We start from the raw sequence: 22372 nt of genomic DNA on the forward strand, positions 1-22372 counted from the left end.
AAGTCCGGCGTATATTCTGTCACTAGCCGTGGTGTATTGGTAGAGTGTTTATGTTTGATGGATTGAGAAGAAGGTTGAAGCCTAGAGAGTCAGAGACAAAGAGTGTACATCTGACGTCACTGTGTCACAAAATCGAGCATCGAGATTCCCAACCCACGATTCCAAAACTTGTGCAACATCACATGTCAAGAAGGATATTTATAAATAGATAAATTCTTATATGGTATTATTCTGCTGTAGTGCTGTGTTTCTCATTTCATCCCGGTCATTACCGTTCCGTATCTCTATAATAGTATATGTCTAACCTGTATAAATAAAAAATGAAACCCCAGACATGCTCGCTTTGCGCCAATCGCTTCTAACCCGATCCTAGTATAAACCAAACAAAGAAAATCTAGTTGTTGCTTTTGTATAACCACTCTGAGCCCGTAAAGACATGGGAAATAAACAAAGAAAATACAAGCTCTTAGAAACTAAACAGTCCACTTCTTCTCTTACCCAATGGGTAAACAATCAGTGCACTCATAAACAGACCGACACTAATTCCAATGGCAACCTGAATGACTTTAAACAAAACATTAAAGGCAGTTCCTTCGAGATTGCCCATGGTGTTGATGTCGCTCGCAACCTTTGTTCCGTTCTTGGTAATCTCATCAGCCATGGCAACACCAGCCAGGAGAGAACCACCAGCTGCAAGACCAGAAGGAACTTGCACAAAGATAGCGGGAAGCATGGCCGCAGCCGCAAGACTGTATCCGACCTTGCGAGGTTTCTTTTCCGGGCCTTGGCCCTTTTCAGGTGTACCAGGTCTTGACTCTGGATCTGTGAGGGTAGGGAGGGACCACGACGAGTCGGATTCCCACTTCTTCTTGGTGTAGCGCGGTCGCATTCTGAGCTTCCACCAGTCGACCAAGTCCAGCCAACCATTCTCGACATGTCGTCCCATGCGCGAGTACAGGTTCGCAAGGATACCAACCGCCAATGCACCCAACATGTTGGAAATCTGCCCGTTTCCGCCAAAGTAGTCGGCGCTGTAACTGTTGACCGACCAGCCTGCAACAGCCATTCCGATCATGACGGGGGATTGCTTCCACTTGGCTTGGTTGATAAGACAGAGACACATGGTGAATCCTGGCACGAAAAGAAAGTACCAGCCTCGTTCCAATGGCCTGTCGCAGGTCGATCGACTAGAGGCATTGCTGTCAATCATTCCGTACAGGGAAGCGCCGATGGTGATGCCGTATCCGAGGAATAGCGTGTAGATGAGAGCGTGCACCATGCGAACACTACCAGCCACAATGTTGTGACTTTGAAGTTCGAGTGAACTGCAGAGAACCATGTAACCTGGAAGAATCAAGGCTATACTGCTCTGAGCCAGAGCACTGAAACAGAAGAGCTTGCCGTCTTGAATTGAACCGAATGCTCGCGCGAAAAAGGATGTAATAACAGCGGCGGAAACTTCAAACACGTGTGCGTAAAGCTCGTTACTAGGAGCCAAGACGAGTTGAAGAATGCCGACAATAGCACCAAGAAAGAATGCAATAGGAAGGTCAATGAGCCGTCCCTGGAAAGCAAAAGGTGCCACACAAGCTGATGCTACACCGTATAAAAATACTCGAAACCAGACGTTGAACTTTGGTTTTCGTTCGTTGACCTCGTCAAGTCGCTGTGTGGCCTCTTCAACACCAATCTTATCGTGGACAACCTCCTTGTAGATGTTGTGTACATCACGAAGACGTCCAAGATCAATACCCTGTGGAACACGAACGAGCTTGACCTCGGTCGTATGTGTAGTGCTATCATCGAAGCTGATAATCATGCACCCAGGAAGATACAAGAACTGAGCTTCGATCTCGAGAACGCGCGACGACATGGTCATGTACTCCTCCAGTCGATGTGTAGGAGCGCCGTACATCATGAGTGCCCGGCACAACTTGAGGAGATATCGGTGACGTTGAATGATAGCAGCGATGTGGATGGTGATGCGAGTCTTGTCCCGCTTCTTTGGTGGTGGGGGTTGTTGCTTGGCGTTCTCGGCCCATTTACCAGCCATGTTTGCCGATGCGGGTGCAGCAAACATGGACGATGACTTCATGAGCTCTGTGAGAGCAAGAGAGGAAGTAGAGTGACGCGACTTGTGGTAGTTGAACAAGCCGCTAGAAGGTCGGGAGCGAGGGGGTGTTCGGAGGGGTGTACCGTTGGATGAAGTCGGTCGCGATATAGGAGGCGAGTTGCGAGGCGAGATGAGAGGTGTTCCTGGATCTTTTGGTGTGTTAAGACCACTGCCTGGAGCGTTTCTATCATCATTGTATAGCTTCAAGAGTGAACCGAGGATTCCGCCACGGTACTGTTCCGGTCGGGGGACGTAGTCGTGGGCATAAGCTTGTTGAAGCACTGGCGTGGCAGTACCAGAAGCGTGACCCCCTCCGTTCGGGTGTTTTGTGTATAAATCCTTCTTTCCCTTGCGAGTGTGCGATCTGACAAGATTCTCTGCTGCGGCGTGGTGCAGGAAAAGATCCTCATCGACCCTCGGCACACGCTGTCGAAGGCCAAAGTAACCCGCATCCTCGACAGTTGTCGACTTGGGCGGTGGTGTGATTTTGGGGCTGTCGTAGTCCTCGATCAAAGGCTTGAAAGAGGGCACTTGGCCGTATTCGATTGAGCCCCTTCGAGATCCTGGGGCAGAGAAACTTCCTACAGAGACAGCAAGTTGGTCGGCTCTTTGTCGAGCATCCGCCATAGATCGGTACTGTCTCTCTGTCGTCCTGGATTCGGCTTGGTCCGCCTTTTCTCTCTCTCCAGGGTCGTCATAACTGGTGTTTCTGCGGAGTGCCGGCCTGGGTCGCTTGGGACCCATGATCTCCGGTGTATCAGGCGCCAGCATTTGAGGTTTCTCTTGGCGCTTCTTGTCCTGTTCTGCCGATAAGATCTTTGTCAGGGCAAGACTTAGTTCGTATGCATCTGGTGTATTGGGTGGTAGTTCTCCAGGGGCGAGCTTGGGTGATCCAGCGGGTGAGAAGATGACTTCGTCTGGTTGAACTGGGCCTGGATGTAGACGAGCAGATCCGCTGCTTTCACCAACAGCCTCTTGTTTACTTGCGTGCCAGCCAACTTTCTTCTTTTCCCTGCGAGCAGGAGTGTGGACCTGGCTGGTTTGACCACCACTCCCACTTGCACTCCCGCTTCCACTATCGTTCTGTTCGCCCGACATAATAATCGAAAGTGAGATGGGCGATAACAATAAAGGAGGATATGATGTAAAAAAGGAGCACGGTGAACACTGGGTCCAAGTACTATGTATGCGTGTTTAAACGAAAAGACGGACACCGTCTGTGTCTTAACAAATGGGCCCAGGAGGGCTTCTTGAGCTCAAGGATGAGTAGGAGGAAATGATATTCATGGTTGCAGATCAGAGAGAGAGGGGGGGATGATTTACGGTTTTTACATACTCTTCTGTGCTTTGGAATTCTTCTAAACTCGCTCCAGGGCGCAAAACAAGAAAAAAAGAGGACGAAAACTGGGTCTTTTTTCTTGTACTATGTATGTACAATTCGTAGTGTTGTGGCTAGGGGCGACAGACTTGGATGATAAGGGCCTGTGGGTCGCCGAGAGCAAGCCCGAGACGAGACAGCTAGGGACTGTCCATGCTATAATAATCTTGGTATCCCACGATTATTTGAAAGTGTATACGTATGTGATGATTGCATGATGATGGTGTGTTACTTTTTAGTCGCTGCCTTGTCTTTTGACTTTCGACGCCATTGAATTGTCAGTGGCATGTTTTGTTTTTGGCGATATCTTCTTTGGTGTTTTTACAAATCGAGTCGTACACCACTTCATATCTCACAACGGAAATGTACCAGAACCTTCCAATACTCGTCATAGGTCGAAAAGCAAAAAGGGGAACATGTCATCCGAGACCTACTCTTTCTTTTCTTTTAGCTTTTCTTTGTGCAGGCCAATCCTCGCTTCGACCGGTCTCAACGTTTCGTTCCGAGAGTACCAATTGGTTCGGATAAAAAGGGACAGGAACAAAAAAAGCAACTGAGACTGTTCGTTGTCAAAGACACCATGAAAAGCTCGGGTTACTCATTCGGGTAGGGTGTGGCAAATAAAAAGATAAAGCTAGGACAGGACCGGGCTGCCGGTAGCTCAGATTGGGTGATTTTTTTAGAGGCTCAAGTTATAGTGCTCTTCAGCGGCTTACGGGTACGTTCCCTTCCACCGTCTTGCCTCAACAGGCATAAACGAGTGCCCTGTGCTTCAGAACCTGAACGATGGGTTGCAGCTGCCAGCCCTGTAGCGATCGGTTGGTTCCATCATTTTCGGGTCCCGGGCGGGTAGCAATTTGTTTAGTTACCCTCTAGATGCCTGTTTAGTTTCCATAGATTAGACGCCATTTGAGTTTGATGAACTGGAATGTTGAGGCTCATCTGCTAAACTTTAGTTTAGTATCTACTAATTCCCGTAGCACACCATCTCAACACAGATCCACGTTGTCACTGTTGTGCATGCAGGGCTGGCAGTTGATCAACAGTCTTGGTTTCTATATTGGTACGAGAAGATATGCATGTTGACGTGCATCCGCAGATACCAAGCACGAACTGAACTGATTTCTTTTTAGTGCAATACCTGATACGATATGATGATATGCATGACAATTTGTATCGTGACGCGTAACTTGACGGTGAGTCAATTCAGTGGGTTACTTTGGTGACATTCATTCACAACACCAGATATTCTAATATTGCATCTACTGGGTAGCAGAAAAAATGGCCTCCTAAGTTTTAGGGTATAAAAATAAGTAGTCTAAGAACTATGTCTAAACGGGCATAAAGTGACCTACTAATTTTATCCCTTAGGCTTTCAACGGTTAATTTTTCTGATACCCTGGGGTGCATGTTATCTCTTTCCTCTGTGGATCCGTTTGCAATCACATGTTAGTGTAGCAACCCTTGGGCTCCAACTCATAAACAAGGACAAGGGATGGCGAAAAGATCCATTTATCTATCGCCATTTCAAAACAGACTCGAGATAGATCCACCCGGCATTACCGGGCTGTTCGGAGCGGAGCGGATCCAAGCGCCGATAAAGCTTGAGCTAGAACGATCTAGACAAGTACTATTATTGGTGATAGATATCTTCACATCACCAAAGACACACAAGTTGAGGTTATTATATATTTCGAACTACCTACTATCCAGACCCGGTAGATCCATTTCATATCCCATAGCTCCTTCACTTATCATCAAATCACTTCAATTAACGGACCCCTAGTTGACGCTAGCCTGGCCAAGGTTCTGGATGATGTTGGCACCGTCAAAGAGACCACCGTTACCGGCTCGGGCACGGCAAAGGGAGCTTCCACGCTCAATGACGTTGTTATCGCACTCAAGGTTGGATTGCTCAACACAGCTCAGAGAAGAACCGCCTGCAATAATTGTTAGCGATTGATATAATAGACAACACTGCTACCACTTACAGTTGTTTCCACCGGGCACGCAACGACCAGTCTGGCCATTGGCGGCGGTGCAAGTATCCTGCTTCAAGCTGGTGTTGGCAACACAGCATGCTCCGTTGGGAACAGGTCGGTTGTCGTTCTGGCGACGGACGTTGACAGCGCTGCGAGGAGCGTTGCGGACACCTTCAACGTCCATGGTACCAGCTGAGGCAATGGCAACGAGGCCGAAAATAAGGGTGGCGAGAGAGAACTGCATTTTGAATTGTTGAAGTTGAAAGAAGAGGTTTGTTTTGTTTAGTTGGTTGTAGTAAAGAAGATATGGGATGTGAAAGTAGACCAGCCGACCAGCGGAAGAGAAGAATTGAAGATAGTAGGTAGTTGAAATAGTGTTGAGTATCGAACTGAAGAAGCAAGAACGAAACTGGGCGTCCTATAAAGGCATCTTATACTTTTTAAAGAGTCCTCTTGTGATGCCCTCTCCAGCGCTTTCTCAAACATTTGGAAACTCTTGGTATATTCCCCCCTTACCGAGGCATCGTCTCGAAATTGGACCTGGTGTTTTTGGGAAAATTAGGCTATAGCCACCGCAACTGTATAGATGCTTACTTGGGGATGCTATAGTCCAAAACATCTTGGCTATGAGCGGCGGCAGGCATAAACCCAGGCTTCACATCAGGCAAATGGTGTACTGGGATTGGATGACACGAAGAATGCCTGGTGTTCAGGTTGTATTGAGATGAAACGGTTTCCAACTTGACATTATCTTTCGGAAAAGTCAACCGAGAATAGTATAGTTGGTAACTGTTCTGAAGGGAATAGCTACAGATTCTATAAACAAATGGAAACTCTGATGCGGTAAACGACTCCTTGAGGCATCGGATGCTGAGTTATCCGTTCTAGGGGTAGGAAGATTTGAGATGTATGGATGGGGTGTCAGATTTAGTGGAGCAGTATTTGGGTCTGTAGACACTAAACTTGACGATGCATTTCTGTCATGTTGGTCTTGGAGTTTCAGGTTTTCTTACATGTCGAGTGTTAAGATACAGGCTCAATAGGCCTGATAAAACAAACATTCCATTTTGGTATTCTATTGCCGTAAACGTGAAGGGAATCATCCGCATGTTACCCTATAACCCGACAGTCCGATACTATGAATCCTAATAGTCAATTATTCAAGGAAGCCAATGTCTATTCCTCACATCAATTGAGGGATGATAGCCTCGGGGCATTAAACAGAATCCTCAGTCAGTCAATACCGTATCAGAGAAGTCCTACAATTGATCATTTTTACAACTCAATGTTAGAGCGAGTTCCGTATCAATGGAAACAACATGGTGTTGACAACATTGGTTAGTCCAGGATCCTGAGTAATCGAGTCTCGACTCTTCGATTTTACTGGGTCTCGTTTTCCCTCCCTTGTTGAAGCTACCTACATCCACCCCAAAACACCAAAGGAACAAGGTGAATCAATGCATAAGAGATAAACGCCCAAGCGCGCCAGTCAAGCGAAATAGGTTAGGCCTGTTCAGTTACATTCTTCTATCTATACCCTTGAATATCTGGGCATCAATAATTTTATCCCCTTCCATCATCATCTCGCCAAAAGATGGCCTCTTCCACTCATGGGTCCGTGTCTACACACGCGAACCCCGATCGCATTGTACCTATGCGCGTCATCGTCTGTGGCGTTCATCGAACAGGCACGCTGAGTATGTTTCCATTCATCTGACTCATCTCGTATCTAAACGAATTTTGTTCACCCCTGCTACTGACAAGATGAAACACTTGTTGATACGTGTGCGCGCAGGTATTAGAAACGCCCTCTGGCAGCTTGGTTTCCATGACTGCTACCACATGCAAACACTCATCAAGGACCCATCTCGCGCCCCAGAATGGATCCGTGCTTTCGAAGCAAAGTACGCCGGACAAGGCTCCTTTACCCGTGCTGACTGGGACCGTCTTCTCGGCGACTGCCAAGCCGTGTGCGACGTTCCAGCTGCTTTCTTCGGCGCCGAATTAGCGGAGCTCTACCCCGAAGCCAAAGTCATTATCCTCAACCGTGATCCTGAGAAGTGGTATGAGAGTGTGCTTAACAGCATTTACCTGTTGACTTCCCCCAAAGACATCTGGACCAAGTTGAGCATGATTTATTGCTTTTTGCTGGATTCTAATATTCAGTACATGGCAAAGTATAGCAAATCTATGAAATCGCTAGTCCAAAAGTACGATCATGGGAATGAAAAGGAAAAGGCCATGGAGTGGTACAAGGCGCAGTACCAAGAGTTTCGCGACCATATCCCTGAAGAGCGTCGCTTCGAGTACACCATCACTGAGGGATGGGCGCCGTTGTGCGAGTACTTGGATGTTCCCATCCCCAAGGTTGAGGATCCAGAGACTGGTAAAAAGGTTGTTGCACCATTTCCCCACCTCAACGACGGCGAGACATTCCGTAAGAATAGTATAGTCATGAGGAAGAAGAGCAAGGAGAGAGCTAACCAGAACTTGCTTGCTGCTGTGGGAAGATTGGTTTTGACTGGTGTTGTGGGATATGCTGGATACCTTGCGTGGAAGACTCGGCTTGGAGGACGAGTTTAGCTGGTGTGATTGTGTTCAAGACTATATCTGTAATATGTACTACATAGTATGAAATCTATTCTTGTCTGTTCTCCAAGTTGACAAATATGGCAAGTTGTGACTGGATGAGGCAAGCTGTCGCATGTCTGACTCGGGAATAAACCACCATGTAAATAGATCCACAAGCATAAGTAGATGGGGTTTATTTATTGAGGCTACATAACTTTCATAGTTCCATTGTACAAGCTGTCATAAAATAGCACCCCCACGCTTTGAACACACGTGAGGAAAATGGTCTGCAGTGGCCCGTCTGTTCAAGGTCTTTGTATCAGATCACTGGAAGATCAACCTTAATTACGTCTATACTATTTCACAAGCCGTTAACTATACTTAGTAATTTCCCTTTTTTGACTTCGATAACTCTTTTCTGGATAAAAAGAGACAAAAAGACACAGAAACCAGCCAACAGTGTATGTCTCCTCACAACATTCCTCATTGTCCTCCCCCACGCTCTAGATGCACACATAAACTCCATACTCGGGGGACTGTCTCCCCCTCTGTTGTCCGTTCCATTCCCCTCTCACGTTACATCACAATTCAGAAGCATCATTGGTCGTACAGAGCGTGGGGGGTATTACGAGACTTTCCCCAATTAACCAAATTCAGAGGGACTAAACAGTAAGTTGTGAGGCTTGGACAACTTGTGGAGGGATCAGACGACTGTGATCACGGACCGGTACCTGCTTCTGCGGGGATAATGGTTGTGTGAATGTGATGGAGGGCAATCATTGAATATGCTCGACATTCTGTCTTGGTACGGTTTTTGGATCTTGGTGGCGTTAGGGGCTTGGCTTGTATTGTAAATTGTATACCTTTCACCGATCAAGTCTTTTTACTGTCACTAACGATATAAATCTTGTTGTTGTACGGAGTAATAAACCCCCACTGAGTATCCATAAACATCGTGTCTTTTCTCTTGACTCGCGTGTCTCCATCAGAATCAGGCGAGGTCACCGGTTCGGTCCGGAGTCTCTCGGCCGGGGTGTGAAAGTGCGAGTCTACGGACCCCCCGGAGACAATCACTTCCCCCGCCTTTTTGAACTCCGAGCTAGACTAACAAATCCTTGTTCTTAACCCTTGGCACTTTAGCTGACCTTTTGACCCCCACGCTTTTCATGTATTGAAGGACGCTTGAATCGGGAAATCTTCAAAGGGCTAAGGAAACAAGTGAATGTCCTCATGACAAGCGCGCCACTTCCTGTTTTCGGTTGGACATAAAAGACCTGCTGACGCCGGCCACTTTGACGATGGATCTAATACCCATCAGACTATTCCTTCTCGTCTTTTGCCTTTTGTCTGCTTTGCTTGTATAAAAGACAGCGTTCATCCTTCATACTGAATTTATACCCTCTATGCCTTCGACATTGCTTGAATCTCCTACAATGGGCTCTCCCAAAGCATCCCAACTACGCCTCGGCGATGGCGTCTACGTTCCTACCCTTGCCTTTTTCACTCCAGAGGACGAAGTCGATGTTCCAGCTCTTGAGAAACACATTGTCAAGTTGCTCGAGGCAGGAGTAGCTGGCATCGTTGTTCACGGTTCCAATGGCGAATGTGCCCATCTGTCTCCATCAGAACGCGCAACCATCATCCGTGTTGCTAGAGATACCATCATCCACGAAGCCAGCGGCACTCGCGTTCCACTCATCGCTGGTTGTGGCGCTCAGAGCACACGAGAAACGACTGAGCTGTGCGAAGACGCTGGCAAGGCCGGTGCCACTCATGCTCTTGTGCTACCTCCCAGTTACTACGGCGGTCTTCTCCCTGATGATCTCATCATTCAGCATTTCTACGCAGTTGCTGACAAGAGTCCCATCCCACTTCTTGTGTACAACTTCCCCGGTGCTGCCGCTGGGCGGGATCTTTCATCGGATACGATTCTCAGCATCGCTAAGCATCCTAACGTTGTGGGTGTCAAGTTGACATGTGGTAACACTGGCAAGCTTGCCCGTATCGTGGCTGACTGTCCCGAAGGCTTCTTCGTTGGTGGCGGCAGTGCAGACTTCATCCTGCAGGGTCACGCGGTAGGTGGTAATGGTACCATCTCTGGTCTGGCGAATCTCTGTCCACGAGCATGCGTCCGGATCACAGAGCTTGCCGATGAAGGCAATTGGAAGGAAGCCCGACAACTGCAGGCCAAGGTAGCCAAGGCAGACTGGATGGCGATCAAGACTGGGTTTGTAGGAGTGAAAGCAGCGCTAGGTCACTTTGGTGGTTACGGAGGCGAGCCTCGACGACCATGTGTTGCGCCGTCTCAGAAGGATTTGGATACCATTGCGCTTGGATTCCAAGAAGTGATGGATCTTGAGACAACGCTATGATTGGGGAAGCAAAAGCATGTTTTGACGGTGTAGAGACAAAACAAAAAGCAGGTTTGCATGGCGGCTGATGATGATGACGATATATGACTTTCAAGCACGAGATGGTGTTGTGGCGTTGGGGATACTGTACACAGCTGTACAGTTACAATTCTGACATGCTGCCGTAGTACATAATTACCTATTTTAGCATGTAATATATCATAATGAACAGTTACTGCAGACATATTTGTCATTAGTATTTCACTTCTCGGCGTATTTTTACCCCATAGAAACTACCATTCCCCGCAAAGTGGCCATATCCCACGTATGCCGTGTAACGAATTCGGATGCATTCATTAACGGTGGCATATTTCGGGAATCGGAGAAGAAGAGGATTGGACAGACCAAAAGAATAAGCATAGGGTGTCTCGTGGTCACTTGGAGTGGTATCCAGGCACGTCTGACATTTCCGCATTCGGAGGAGTACTTTTCGATGATATGCAGGTCTCACGAGGTGAGGACAGTCAGTCCGATCAGCATATATGAGTTGTATTCGTGACGTGGGAGCCGAAATTGTTCAATGGACAGTATTCAACTTCTATCGAGGTACACAATCATCATTGAGGTCATGTTAAACAGTCATGTTCAAGGTGTTGAGGTTTGAACAGATAACTCCACTGCTATAGGGCCCCAGTGCTGTCTCCAGGTGTAGAGGTGCAACGCTGCCCGAAACTAAACTAAACGCGCCCGGAATTATAGTTAGTCCGGTTTAATGCCCCTCCAAGAAAAAAGATGGTCACCGCCTAACATTTCTGCCCCACCCTACGATTTTCTGCGAAACCACCAAAAAAAAGTTGTCAAAATCGTCAGCCCAAATCGTCGATCAATATCGAATACCCCAACGCAAAAATGCCCAAAGCGACAAAAGGCAAGAGCTCTGGCCCCCGAAAGGGCCCTTACGAGAAGCCCGCCGCAAACAGGGTCTTCAAGTTCAACACCAACATCGGCCAGCATATCTTGAAGAACCCTGGTATCGCAGACACAATCGTCGCAAAGGCACACCTCAAGCCCACCGACACCGTCCTCGAAATCGGTCCCGGAACTGGTGTCCTCACCACGAGAATCTTGGAACAAGCCAAGGCTGTCAAGGCTGTCGAACTTGATACCAGAATGGCTGCTGAATTGACGAAACGAGTCCAGGGTGGACCTCTGCAGCAGAAACTCGAAATCATCATGGGCGATTTCGCCAAGCTTGACGTTGTGCAAGCTCTTCCCCCTATCGATGTCTGCATTAGCAACACTCCCTACCAAATCTCGTCTATTATCGTCTCTAAGCTTATTTCCATGCCCAAGCCACCTCGCGTTAGCATTCTTATGGTTCAGCGAGAATTCGGACTGCGATTGTGCGCTCGCGCTGGTGATTCGCTATACTCTCGTCTTTCAGTCAACACACAGTTCACCTCCAAGGTCTCCATGGTCGCCAAGGTCGGAAAGAACAACTTCTCACCTCCACCCGAGGTCGAGTCCGTTGTCGTGAGGATAGAGCCTCGAACAGATGTCCCCGCTGTTGGTCTAGACGAGCTGGACGGTGTGTTGCGCATCTGCTTCTCGCGAAAGAACAAGACGCTGCGAGCTAGTTTCCTCGACTCGCATGAGATTTGCGAGCGCAACTGGATCACATGGACGTCCATGCACCCAGACAAGGTCAGCGAGAAGGATCTCGACCTGCTCCGCGACAGCATGGATACCTCCGACAAGGCAGCCGACTCCAAGCAGACCGTTTGCGGTGTCCCCGTCAGCAAGGCATCTCTCAAGAACTTGATCCGAACCAAGATTGAGCATGTCCTCGAGTCCACCGATCTCGCCGAGGCCCGAGCCGTCAAGTGTGATGAGAATGACTTTTTGAAGCTCATCTTGGCTTTCCGTGAAAACAACGTTTACTTCACATAGAGCAAAAACGATACCCAAAAGTTATGGTTTTATTCTACATGTATTCAATCCTTTTGACCGGGTTGAACTACTATTTCTGCCGCACCAGACGGCCCAAACCCGATATGAGGTGCTCACTCTCTACGACTCGGAGTCGTAACACCACAAACAATCGGACTTTTGTTGATCAAGGATGGGCCATCGAATAAGAGATGGAAAGACAGTAAAAGCAAGCGATTTTGAGGCCGCCAGACCGCTCGGCAATGCATGCCTAGACCCCACGCCAGACACCCTCTGACCCTCATTTTGAGGAGACTGTGGGGATATTCACAAAGTGCCCGACATGCGGGGAAGCGTGGGGGTTGCTCGGACAAGACCCGGGGAGAGGTTAATGGCACATGCAAGCAGAGACGGTCAAGGAAAGGGCTGCTCCTCAATTGAGTTGATGCGGGCATGAGGAGTAACCGAGTCAGGTCATGTTTGGGCAAAATGCACAGATTATGCTTACACAAGAGGTCTGATGATCAAGTCTTGGGCTCGGATTCAGATGTAATAAGATACCCTAGAATTCTATGATATGCATGCCGCCCTCCTAAAACTCCGCCGTGTCAAAGTTGCGGATCAAGTCGTAGTAGAACTTGACAATGTCAATATGCGAGTCGATCCTGATCCTCTCATCGACTGTATGGATGTTTTCCGAACCCCGCTGTCGACTTGGTGTCCATCGATAAATGTTTGGTGAAAGGTCTAATTCGTTAGCATAACTGCTCGTATCTGTTAGGGTGATTTTACTTACTCAAGTAATGTCTGGTGTCGGTGTTGCCAGTCATGATTTCACCCACAGGCACAACCTTTCCACCATCAAAAGCAAAGCTATGCTGGATTGTTCCTGAGAAGATATCCCAGATAGGTCCGCTCGTTGGCGAAACAGGTGTGACGACAGAGTTTTTGAAGGCTGTGAGCTTAAGATGACCATCATAGTCATACCCCGTCTCACCATCAACGCCTGCAAACGCACTGTACTTCTTGTCATCCTCGTAAGCACTCACACTGAGATTGTACTTGTTCACGACAGAGTCAATGCTCTTAAGGAACTGCTTCTGAACTTTCTCATGGCTATCCTGAGGTGCAACGCGGTAGTTTACGCCCAAAGTGACAATTTCAGGCATGGCGTTGATCTTTTGACCTCCACTGATGATGTCGACGGCTTGCGTTGTCTGGACGGTGAACTTTGCGTTTGGGTCGAGACGGATGAGCTCAGAAGTCAGCTTTTCGAGGTCATCCTTCTTGAGGAGTTCGCTGAGCTTGGAGTGGGCATCTGGTGAGTGGCGTGCAAGACACACAAGGTGGTTGTATACGGGACTGTCCTTGACAATAGCAGGCGAGTAGGGGTTTGCTTCGAGGGCAGTGACAATCTCGGACATGATGCCGATGCCGGTGTGTGGGTGAGGAATAGAGCTGTGACCACCCTTGACACGGAGTTCAGCCCAGATATCAATCGCGCCTTTCTCCTGTACTGAAGGAAGGACGTAGAGTGTGTCGTCGATGAGGTGAACTCCGGAACCGCCCTCATCAAGAATGAAGGGAATTCCATTGTCGCCATATCGCTCCGTCAGAAACTCTCCAATCTTGGCGGCGCCACGAGGACCAGAGCACTCTTCATCAAAACCAAATGCGAGGATCAGAGTGCGCTTGGGCGACCATTCAGTCTTGGTGAGGAGAGTCTCAATGGCTGACATGAGAGCTGTAAGACTGTTCTTGTCGTCCGATGAACCACGACCCCATAGCCACTCGCCGTCAAAGTAGGCTTCGAAGGGAGGGTGAGTCCATGTTGATGGGTCCGGCACGGGAACGACATCTTGATGAGCTGCGAGGAGATAGGGCTTGAGAGAAGAGTCGCTTCCTGCTAATGTGTAGACAAGACCGAACTTGTTAATCTTTTCGAGCTTTGCATGCTTGTGTCTATCATATCCATGAGTATTTATATGTAGAAGAAGAGGGATGGAGTCAAAGACTTACATGGCAGGATACGTCTTGGCCAAAGCCTTATGTAAATCGTAAAACGGAGCCCACCGCTCATCTTTATCTACATCACCGAGATCATCATAACAGATGGATGGAACGCGAACAATCGCCTGATGCCTCTTAACTTGTGTATCAAAAGCCTCTTTTGAAGAAAAAAGACTATTGGCATCAGGAAGTCCATCATTCTTTGGTGTAACAACCGGTGGGAGGTTGCATGTAAAGTCGCTACTGATGGCGTCTTGGCCACCAATTGGCTTCTGTGTACCTCCAAAAGGACCCAGCACAAAACCTGATGCGCCAGCGATTGTGGCGAGCACAGCAATTGATGATGATTTAAGCACCATCTTTCAATTGATGAATTGTGATAAAAATTAGAGATTGTTGTTGGAGGTTGGATTTATAATGGAGCGGGGAATAAGGGAATTAGTACCATGAGAGACAGTAGCACGACATGCCGAAGCCGGAACCCAGGATGATGATAAGGCTCCCAATAAGGCAGTTGATTCACAGTAAATACACGAACTTTTGAAGCGTGTTTCTGATTAATTTAAATTGATGTACATTTATAGATTCCAAGATACGAATGCTTGTATTTATAATGCTACCTAAAAGCTGTCTGTATATGTGAGGTTGTATACAGTCCTTATGCCCACCGATATTCGATACAAACCCTTCTAATTATCTTCATGATTCTTTCATATCATCCAACCTCTTCCCTAGCCAAGCCTCAAAGCCCGCAAACTGAGAAACATGACTCCATCTCACACAAAACTCCTTCAAAGCAATAATCTGCTCTCTCACCCAAACCTCTTGCTTCTCAGCCCGACTTCCACTACCACTCAACAACGGCCCAAGTTCCCAGGCCAACTTTGCTGAACACACTGGACAAAGGTAAGGAGGTACTTGACCATCCTGTCGGACACTGTTCACACCTTGCATGACACATGCGTAATACGGACAGTGTGCAAAGCCGAAACAGTGACCTAGTTCGTGTGACACCGTGACGGCTAAACGGGCGAACCAGTAGCTCGCGAGTTCATCTCTTGTCGTGAGTTTGGGGACTCGTTTTGATGCTTGTACAGCGAGGCTGAGTGCAGAGTCGGATGGTGGTTTTCCATAGGCTGCGCTGCTCGATATCTTTGCTCGTTTCGCAACACGAGGTTCTTCTTCTGTAGCAGCTCTGCACTCGTTATCCACGAATGTTTTGCAGTGAGAGTTGGGCCACATGTGCGTTCGATCTATGCCAGCCGGATCATCCAAAGCAGGATTATACCGAAAAGAGGAAACGATACAGACTCTACTCGCGCCCCATGCTCTTCCAACTGTAAAATCATCGTCCTCGTCCTCGTATAGGTCGTAATCAGTGAGCATGATAACAGCGTAAGCATCATTCGGTATTCTTTGGAGAACAGCATTCGCAACGTCGTCCAAGTTGACCTGCATTCTAGCACGCCCGTCCAAAGATGGCCGACATCTAACATCCCATATTTCTGGTTCTTCAGGCGTTTCCAATCCGATTTTTGTTGTTTTTGAGCGTGCTTTTGCTTTTGGCTTCTCGTCCCAGGGTCGCCATGTAAAAGTCCCAGGATACTGCACAACATCCATGCCATGGTAGAAGGCGCGTAGATAGTTCATCAAATCGTTTACTTGAGGCGACGAAGACGTCCACTTATCCAAATCCCGAGCCGATGTTCCAGGTAGAACAGGTTTGTGCCAATCTTTCATTGTCTCTTTCAAGTCTTGAGGGATGGTAGGTGGTAAGATGACATAGATAGTCTTACTTTTCGTCGTAACTTGGTTTCGTTCGTCTTCTGATGGCATATCAAGCCATTCTTTGAAGGTCTGTCCATCATCATCAGGGTCCGCTGCTAGTTCGTCATCTGGAAGCACCAAAGGTCCAGGAAACGTCCACGGGCTCTTCATGGCGTCTTGTTGAAGGACGGGATCTCTAGGTCGTTTGCCATTGTGTGAAATTGCTGCCAGAAGCTTGTTCATCGGTGGTCTTGTGAAGCCTGCATCTTGAGCGGCAGGGCTGCAATCATGATACAGTGACGTGTGGTTGCATTTAACCATTTTGCTCAGTTGTGAAGGGAGGTTTGAATCGAGAAACCCTCTAGGGGAGTAAGAACATTTATATTGAAATTGTTTTATGTAAATACGAATGGCCAAATACCTTGCGTGAAAATAAAATTGCAGGTGTAAGCAAGGAGTGTTTAGTGCACGTAGTTACCTGTCATGGCGCGACTCATGTACTTGACACGGATAATTACCCTGGAGTTGTTCTTGTGTCGGCATTTTTATGTCGACCGCGGCTACACTAACACAGTCTATTCATGCACAACCAACTGCATCTTTGGTTAACGTCAAATAACTCAAACAACAGCCAAGAATCCGCCAGAATTCATGTATCTGGTCCCAGTTGAAGCCATCTCGGTCTTCCAGCATCATACCTACCCTGACAAGCAGCATCAACACACGCAGCCAAGCTCCCAAAATACATTCCCCTCCCTGTAAGTCCCGGCCCATAATGAGCATACTTGCCCGAATTTGTCATGATAGTCTTTGCTGCCCGCGGTATAACAGGCTCTGTAACCATGCACCAACATGTGTCCGTCAAAACCTGTACTCCAAACTCCTCCAATTGACTTATATAACCTGCTTGCTCTGCCAACTTGTATATAGATCGTCCACAGGTAACCACCACAGCGACACTCGCCGCTTTTCTCCGCCCTCGACATAACTCTGCGAGCTTTCGTATCTCGGAGAGCGAAAAGTGTGGATTGCCGAGGGATACTAGATCGATAGGTTGGTTCATTGGTGCACTATTGAGTTTATCCCAGCAATTGACTAGATCATTAGGTTTCACTTTGGAAGTGGTGACCTCAGAAGCGACGACGGTCTCGAGAGTGGTTGCTTCTGGTGTTACGCCAACAATGTGAAACATTGGAGCACTTGAGACAGTTGCGAAAGCAGCACCAAAGGCCTTCAAGTCATCCGTCGAGAGGCCGTATGTTTCAAGGCCTGTTACTACAGGAATGCGGCTTGTTGATAAAGTCCCAACGTAGTAGCCCAGAAGAGGAGGAAAAGAGTCGTCAAGGTGTGGTGTATTCTCCATCCCGATGACGTCGATGCGGACAGAAGCCAACCGATTGGCGTTGATATGAGGTCCTCCCTTCGGTGCTCTTCCCGTCAAAGCAATGGATATGTCGAGAAAATCAGGATATTTCATCGTCCTAGCTCCCAAAACACTATTCGCATAAACAACAGCATTGCTCTCCGCCCAAGCAACCTGCTCGCCTAACTTGGGCGCACTATCAAGCTGATATGGTGCACAAGTATAAGTTGGCTTGGCTCCCATGTCAACATACGCCTTTCCTAGCGCATCAGCTGCTTCTCCAAAGGCAGTGTCGATACCCAAAGCTCGCCATCGCTTTTGGTCGACTGAGATGGAGTTGAGTGTTGTTGGGACACGCACTTTGCCGCCCCAGTCGCGAAGTCTTTCTGCGAGTGCGAGTGTTGCAGGACCTGTGTAGACGCAGCCGTCGACGTGAACTTGTGTTATGTCCATGAGACGTGTTGCGCCGAGGAGATGGGCCATGCGGAGAACTATGCGGATTGCCACGCGGGATGCTTCGCCGTAGTCTCCTCTGAGAAGTTCTTGATCTAGGGTTGACAGTTTTATACCTTCTATGGCGGACGCAGTCTCGAGAATGAGACCGCTTTCTGCGTCTCTGACTGATCCTGGTTGTTGTTTTGATAGGATAGGGGCAGTGGAAACATGGCCATCGTCCACATAGATGATTTGTCCATCCAACTGAAGAAGTTGCCGGAAATCTTCCCTGTTCAGCACCAGTACTGGGATAGACTGCTGAAAAACTTCTTCGGCGATCATAACACCGAGAGTAAGAATGTCTTCTCGTCTTTCAAAGATGATTGCTTCAGGGGCTTTTCCATTGAGAAGGAGCTCAAGCATAACTCCACTTCCAGTGCATGATCCTCGACCTCCTGGTATAGCGAGAATAGTGTTTTGGAGGTGTTTTCCACTCAGTGGATGATGGCGATCTATAACTTCGCTTGTCTGAGGGTCGACACCTCCCCAGAAGCTCAGCTCAAGATTACTTGCGAGGAGTTTAGCTGAGGCTCTGCCTTGAACGTAGGCTGTGCCTGTCCATGCGGTTTCTTGCACTGAACCCATTGTTTTGAGTTGAAGATATACGGGCGGTACAGTGATCTTCAGTGTTGATCATGGCTCTGTGAATATTGACACTTATCAGAATTCAGCTTTCAAAGCAGGGATTCTCTTATCATCGTCAACTAGCTGATGTTAGTGACTATGTCAGAAGATGCTTCGAAATCGACAAGAACGGGTTTGCCGGTTGATCATGTTAACAAAACTCACATAGTTCAAAGACTATAGAGGGGCCCTAGCGCTGATCGCTTAGGACAATCCCGCTTCAACCCGTTTCTGGGGCTTTTGATGATCTCGATTCTTCCGGTAGTTTAGTACCTGTATCCTGATAAATTCATGACCATGATCTTCGATAAATTAGGTCTTTGGGAGAAAAAGACAGCATATCTTGCTTGTTCAACCCAAGATTGTCAGACAAACAACTTATCAACCCCGCATTTTGCTATCTTTCAGAACTCCATAGTGACTATCAGTCGGCTTGGGTCGGGATGTGAAGCCGGTCTTGACGGACCACGGGCCGGCGATGGATTTACAAGAAACATGGCTTTCTTAAACCCGTGGTATGGCAAAAGTCGAGTAATAGAAATCTCATGGAGCCATTGAAAAGAATTAGGTGGAGGAGTGACCCAACGTTCTGAGATGGTGTCTGTCGTATAAAAGTCAAGAATAAACAATCACCTTCCTGATACAAGTATTCCCTGTCAGACATGGATATAAGATATGCATCTTCAACCACCTGATTATTTGCACTCTTATCTATCAAGGTACAGTTCCGACTCCCCGACTTCGGCTCCAGCCCCTTGCGTCATCCCGCTCTACTCCACATAAACCCCAAAGCTCAATTCAATTCAATTGACCCGAGCTTCCTTCAAATTCCTGACCCAGCGCAACAGTCAGAACCCTTTAAGCTTCACCATAGCTTTATTTCTCCACAATGCGCGTCGCAACAGTCGCCAATCTCTTGGCCTCGGCCTCTTTGGCAATTGCCTTTGATTGGCAACATGTTCTTGGAACTACCGACGACCGCGCGCCTTCTGCTGTCTCCACCGACTCCGACGCTCCCTCGTACCGATCCGAGCTGTTGAGCTTGCACAAGTCCCTTATCGAGACCTCTTCGGTTTCTGGAACTGAACACGATGTTGGCGTGTGGCTTGAGTCTTATCTCGAGAAGAAAGGGTATACTACTGCGCGTCAAGAGCTTGAGCCGTTTGAAAACACACCCGACGGAAAGCCGCGGTTTAACGTCCTGGCATGGCGACAAGATGGAAAGAAGACTTTTGATCCCAAGATTGCCGTGAGCAGCCACATTGATGTTGTCCCACCGCATATTCCCTACGGAATTGACGATGGTGAGGTCACCAAGGAGACCATGATCACCGGTCGAGGAAGCGTGGACGCCAAGGGTAGTGTCGCTGCTCAGATCACCGCCGTTGAGCACCTTGTCGAGAACGACAAGATCGATCCCTTCAAGGTTCTTCTGCTATTCGTTGTCGGAGAGGAGGTCAAGGGTGATGGCATGCGCCGTTTCAGCACTGCTCTCGAAGAGAAGGAGCTCCCATACAACCTCGACGCTGTCATTTTTGGTGAACCCACCGAACTCAAGCTTGCCTGCGGACACAAGGGCATGCTGGGCTGCGATGTTACCACCAAGGGCTTCCCTGGCCACAGCGGTTACCCATGGCTAGGCAAGTCAGCTAACGAACTCATGATCCGAGCATTCGCCAAGATTTTCGAAACAGATCTCGGCAGCAGTGAGCTGTTTGGTAATACTACCGTCAACGTTGGTCGATTCAATGGTGGAGTGGCCGCGAATGTCATCCCTGAAGAGGCCAAGGTCGGTTTGGCTGTGCGTGTTGCCAGTGGAAAGCAGGCCGACGGACATATCGCTGTTCATGACAAGATCCAAGCCATCTTTGACGAGGTTGACAAGGATGCCTTCATTTTCGACTGCACCCACGGGTATGGTCCTGTGGAAGCCAACTGTGATGTCGATGGTATGTTGATCAAAATCTGCGGAGAAATCATCTGCTAACATATTTAGGCTTCGAGAAAATCACCGTCAACTATGGAACTGACATTCCCAACCTCAAGGGCGACCACACACGATACCTGTACGGTCCCGGAAACATTCTTGTAGCACACGGAGCGCGGGAGAACCTGACAGTGGCCGATCTTGAGACAGCTGTTGAGGGATACCAGAAACTGATTCTTCATGCGTTGAAGCAATAGCCTACTTGGCCTAATAGAAGCCCAAGCTTCTGTTCACTAGTCTATGTGGGATAATATAGTGCGACATAATATGGTATGATATAGCAGCTTTGCGCTGAAAGGAAACATGACATCGTAAATCGAGTGCTTGCTTAAGCACCAATAATTTTAACCCATCGCTCCGGTAGGATCTTGCTGAAATCAAAGTTTCCATCTGGCCCCTTTTCGATGGCTCCCTTCTCAGTGACAACAGCGTCGATGAGCTCTGCTGGGGTGACATCAAAGGCAGGGTTCCACACGTTGATGCGCTGGTCAGCGGTAGCAATTCGTACCTTGCTGCTCTCGTCAACAGAGCCGTCGGACTTGATCACAGCTCCAGTGACTTGTGTGAGTTCTTCCGCCTTGCGCTCCTCAATCTTGATACCATCACCAGTTTCAGTCTCCAGATCAATACTAGTGGTAGGAGCGGCGACGATGAACTTGACACCGTGATGCTTGGCCAAAACAGCGAGTTGGTATGTACCAATCTTGTTGGCGGTATCACCGTTGCGAACAACACGGTCGGCGCCTACAATGACAGCAGCAATGTTCTTCTCTTGCTTTCGAGTGCGGAAGAGTGATGCAGCCATTGAGTCGGTGATGAGCGTGCTGGGAATCTTCTCAAAGACCAGCTCGAAAGCGGTAAGTCGGCTTCCCTGGTTGTAAGGTCGAGTCTCTGTGCAGAATGCGTGCTGAAGGAGATCCTTGGATTGAAGGGTTCGAATGATACCCAGAGCGGTACCGTGGCCAGATGTCGCAAGGGATCCAGTGTTGCAGTGAGTGAGGACCGAGATCTTCTGGTCAGGAGAGGCACCAGCTTGTGATCGGAGCCATTCAGCACCATGGTCGCCAATGGAGAGGTTGGTTTGAAGGTCCTTCTCAAAGATCTTCTCGGCCTCCTCGATGAAAGCAGCGATGATTTGGTCCTTTGTGGCAGAGCTTCCGACTGCCCTTATCTTTGCCTTGAGTTGGTTGATGGCGTTTGTCAGATCGACAGCAGTAGGTCGACTCTCCTTGAGGTAGTCGAGGGCCTCATCGATCTGAGAGATTGTGCCTTCGGCGTCTGAAGCAGTGATACTTCCATTTTGAAGCTCTACAGCCAATCCAAGGGCTGCAACAATAGCGATTGCTGGGGCACCTCGAACTCGCATGGTTGCGATACTGTCGAAAGCCTCCTTTCGGTTAGAGACATCATCGTAGTGGAACTCGTGAGGGAGACGGAGCTGGTCGAGGACCTGAAGCTGACCGCGAGTATATTTGACAGCCTGAAGAGTTGACATGATTAATCTTTGATATGTGTATCAACAATATGGACAGAAAAAAGAAAAAAGAGACTCTTCTCATGCCCAACTCATCACCCAAAATGTTGCCCCTCCAAGATTCTGCCAGCACCCCACCATTAGAATATCAATAGCGTCATTCCAGTAAGCCAATCAAGTGTAACACGTGCATTCACCGCCTGGGACCGGACAAATGCCGCTTCCGGCGCAACAAGATGAGCTAAGGGGGGTTCCATACGTCAACAGGGGTTGTAGCCCACTGGAGCTCGTTCGGGACAGCTTTAACCTTTAGCGGATTCAACGCTCT

The 22372-nt window shown here is 48.3% G+C and overlaps 10 protein-coding genes across 10 annotated transcripts; 4 read left to right on the forward strand and 6 right to left on the reverse strand.

The window, feature by feature from the left end:
• Positions 1–466: 466 nt before the first annotated feature.
• Positions 467–3211, reverse strand: FSST1_010635 (uncharacterized protein; the record flags this gene model as incomplete). Its single annotated transcript, XM_083233688.1, has 1 exon — positions 467–3211. The coding sequence occupies one exon, from the start codon at positions 3209–3211 to the stop codon at positions 467–469; it is 2745 nt and encodes a 914-aa protein (XP_083080331.1).
• A 2062-nt stretch (positions 3212–5273) lies between these two features.
• FSST1_010636 (uncharacterized protein) lies at positions 5274–5717 on the reverse strand (the record flags this gene model as incomplete). Its single annotated transcript, XM_083233689.1, has 2 exons — positions 5274–5431; positions 5483–5717. 2 exons carry the CDS (start codon positions 5715–5717, stop codon positions 5274–5276), a joined length of 393 nt encoding a protein of 130 aa, XP_083080332.1.
• Positions 5718–7067: 1350 nt separating this feature from the next.
• On the forward strand, positions 7068–8056 carry FSST1_010637 (P-loop containing nucleoside triphosphate hydrolase protein; the record flags this gene model as incomplete). Its single annotated transcript, XM_083233690.1, has 2 exons — positions 7068–7170; positions 7269–8056. The coding sequence occupies 2 exons, from the start codon at positions 7068–7070 to the stop codon at positions 8054–8056; spliced, it is 891 nt and encodes a 296-aa protein (XP_083080333.1).
• Positions 8057–9447: 1391 nt separating this feature from the next.
• On the forward strand, positions 9448–10416 carry FSST1_010638 (dihydrodipicolinate synthase family protein; the record flags this gene model as incomplete). The annotated part of the gene is made up of 1 exon (XM_083233691.1): positions 9448–10416. The coding sequence occupies one exon, from the start codon at positions 9448–9450 to the stop codon at positions 10414–10416; it is 969 nt and encodes a 322-aa protein (XP_083080334.1).
• An 888-nt stretch (positions 10417–11304) lies between these two features.
• On the forward strand, positions 11305–12345 carry FSST1_010639 (S-adenosyl-L-methionine-dependent methyltransferase; the record flags this gene model as incomplete). The annotated part of the gene is made up of 1 exon (XM_083233692.1): positions 11305–12345. The coding sequence occupies one exon, from the start codon at positions 11305–11307 to the stop codon at positions 12343–12345; it is 1041 nt and encodes a 346-aa protein (XP_083080335.1).
• A 571-nt stretch (positions 12346–12916) lies between these two features.
• FSST1_010640 (uncharacterized protein) lies at positions 12917–14693 on the reverse strand (the record flags this gene model as incomplete). The annotated part of the gene is made up of 3 exons (XM_083233693.1): positions 12917–13071; positions 13121–14286; positions 14344–14693. The coding sequence occupies 3 exons, from the start codon at positions 14691–14693 to the stop codon at positions 12917–12919; spliced, it is 1671 nt and encodes a 556-aa protein (XP_083080336.1).
• Positions 14694–15033: 340 nt separating this feature from the next.
• On the reverse strand, positions 15034–16422 carry FSST1_010641 (archaemetzincin; the record flags this gene model as incomplete). The annotated part of the gene is made up of 1 exon (XM_083233694.1): positions 15034–16422. One exon carries the CDS (start codon positions 16420–16422, stop codon positions 15034–15036), a length of 1389 nt encoding a protein of 462 aa, XP_083080337.1.
• Positions 16423–16750: 328 nt separating this feature from the next.
• On the reverse strand, positions 16751–18544 carry FSST1_010642 (uncharacterized protein; the record flags this gene model as incomplete). Its single annotated transcript, XM_083233696.1, has 1 exon — positions 16751–18544. The coding sequence occupies one exon, from the start codon at positions 18542–18544 to the stop codon at positions 16751–16753; it is 1794 nt and encodes a 597-aa protein (XP_083080338.1).
• A 928-nt stretch (positions 18545–19472) lies between these two features.
• Positions 19473–20767, forward strand: FSST1_010643 (M20 family metallopeptidase; the record flags this gene model as incomplete). The annotated part of the gene is made up of 2 exons (XM_083233697.1): positions 19473–20532; positions 20580–20767. The coding sequence occupies 2 exons, from the start codon at positions 19473–19475 to the stop codon at positions 20765–20767; spliced, it is 1248 nt and encodes a 415-aa protein (XP_083080339.1).
• Positions 20768–20898: 131 nt separating this feature from the next.
• Positions 20899–22065, reverse strand: FSST1_010644 (S-methyl-5-thioribose-1-phosphate isomerase MRI1; the record flags this gene model as incomplete). The annotated part of the gene is made up of 1 exon (XM_083233698.1): positions 20899–22065. One exon carries the CDS (start codon positions 22063–22065, stop codon positions 20899–20901), a length of 1167 nt encoding a protein of 388 aa, XP_083080340.1.
• Positions 22066–22372: the final 307 nt, after the last annotated feature.

The sequence above is a fragment of the Fusarium sambucinum genome, chromosome III (assembly GCF_050947815.1).
Source record: "Fusarium sambucinum isolate potato_lamoka chromosome III, whole genome shotgun sequence".
NCBI lineage: Eukaryota > Fungi > Ascomycota > Sordariomycetes > Hypocreales > Nectriaceae > Fusarium > Fusarium sambucinum.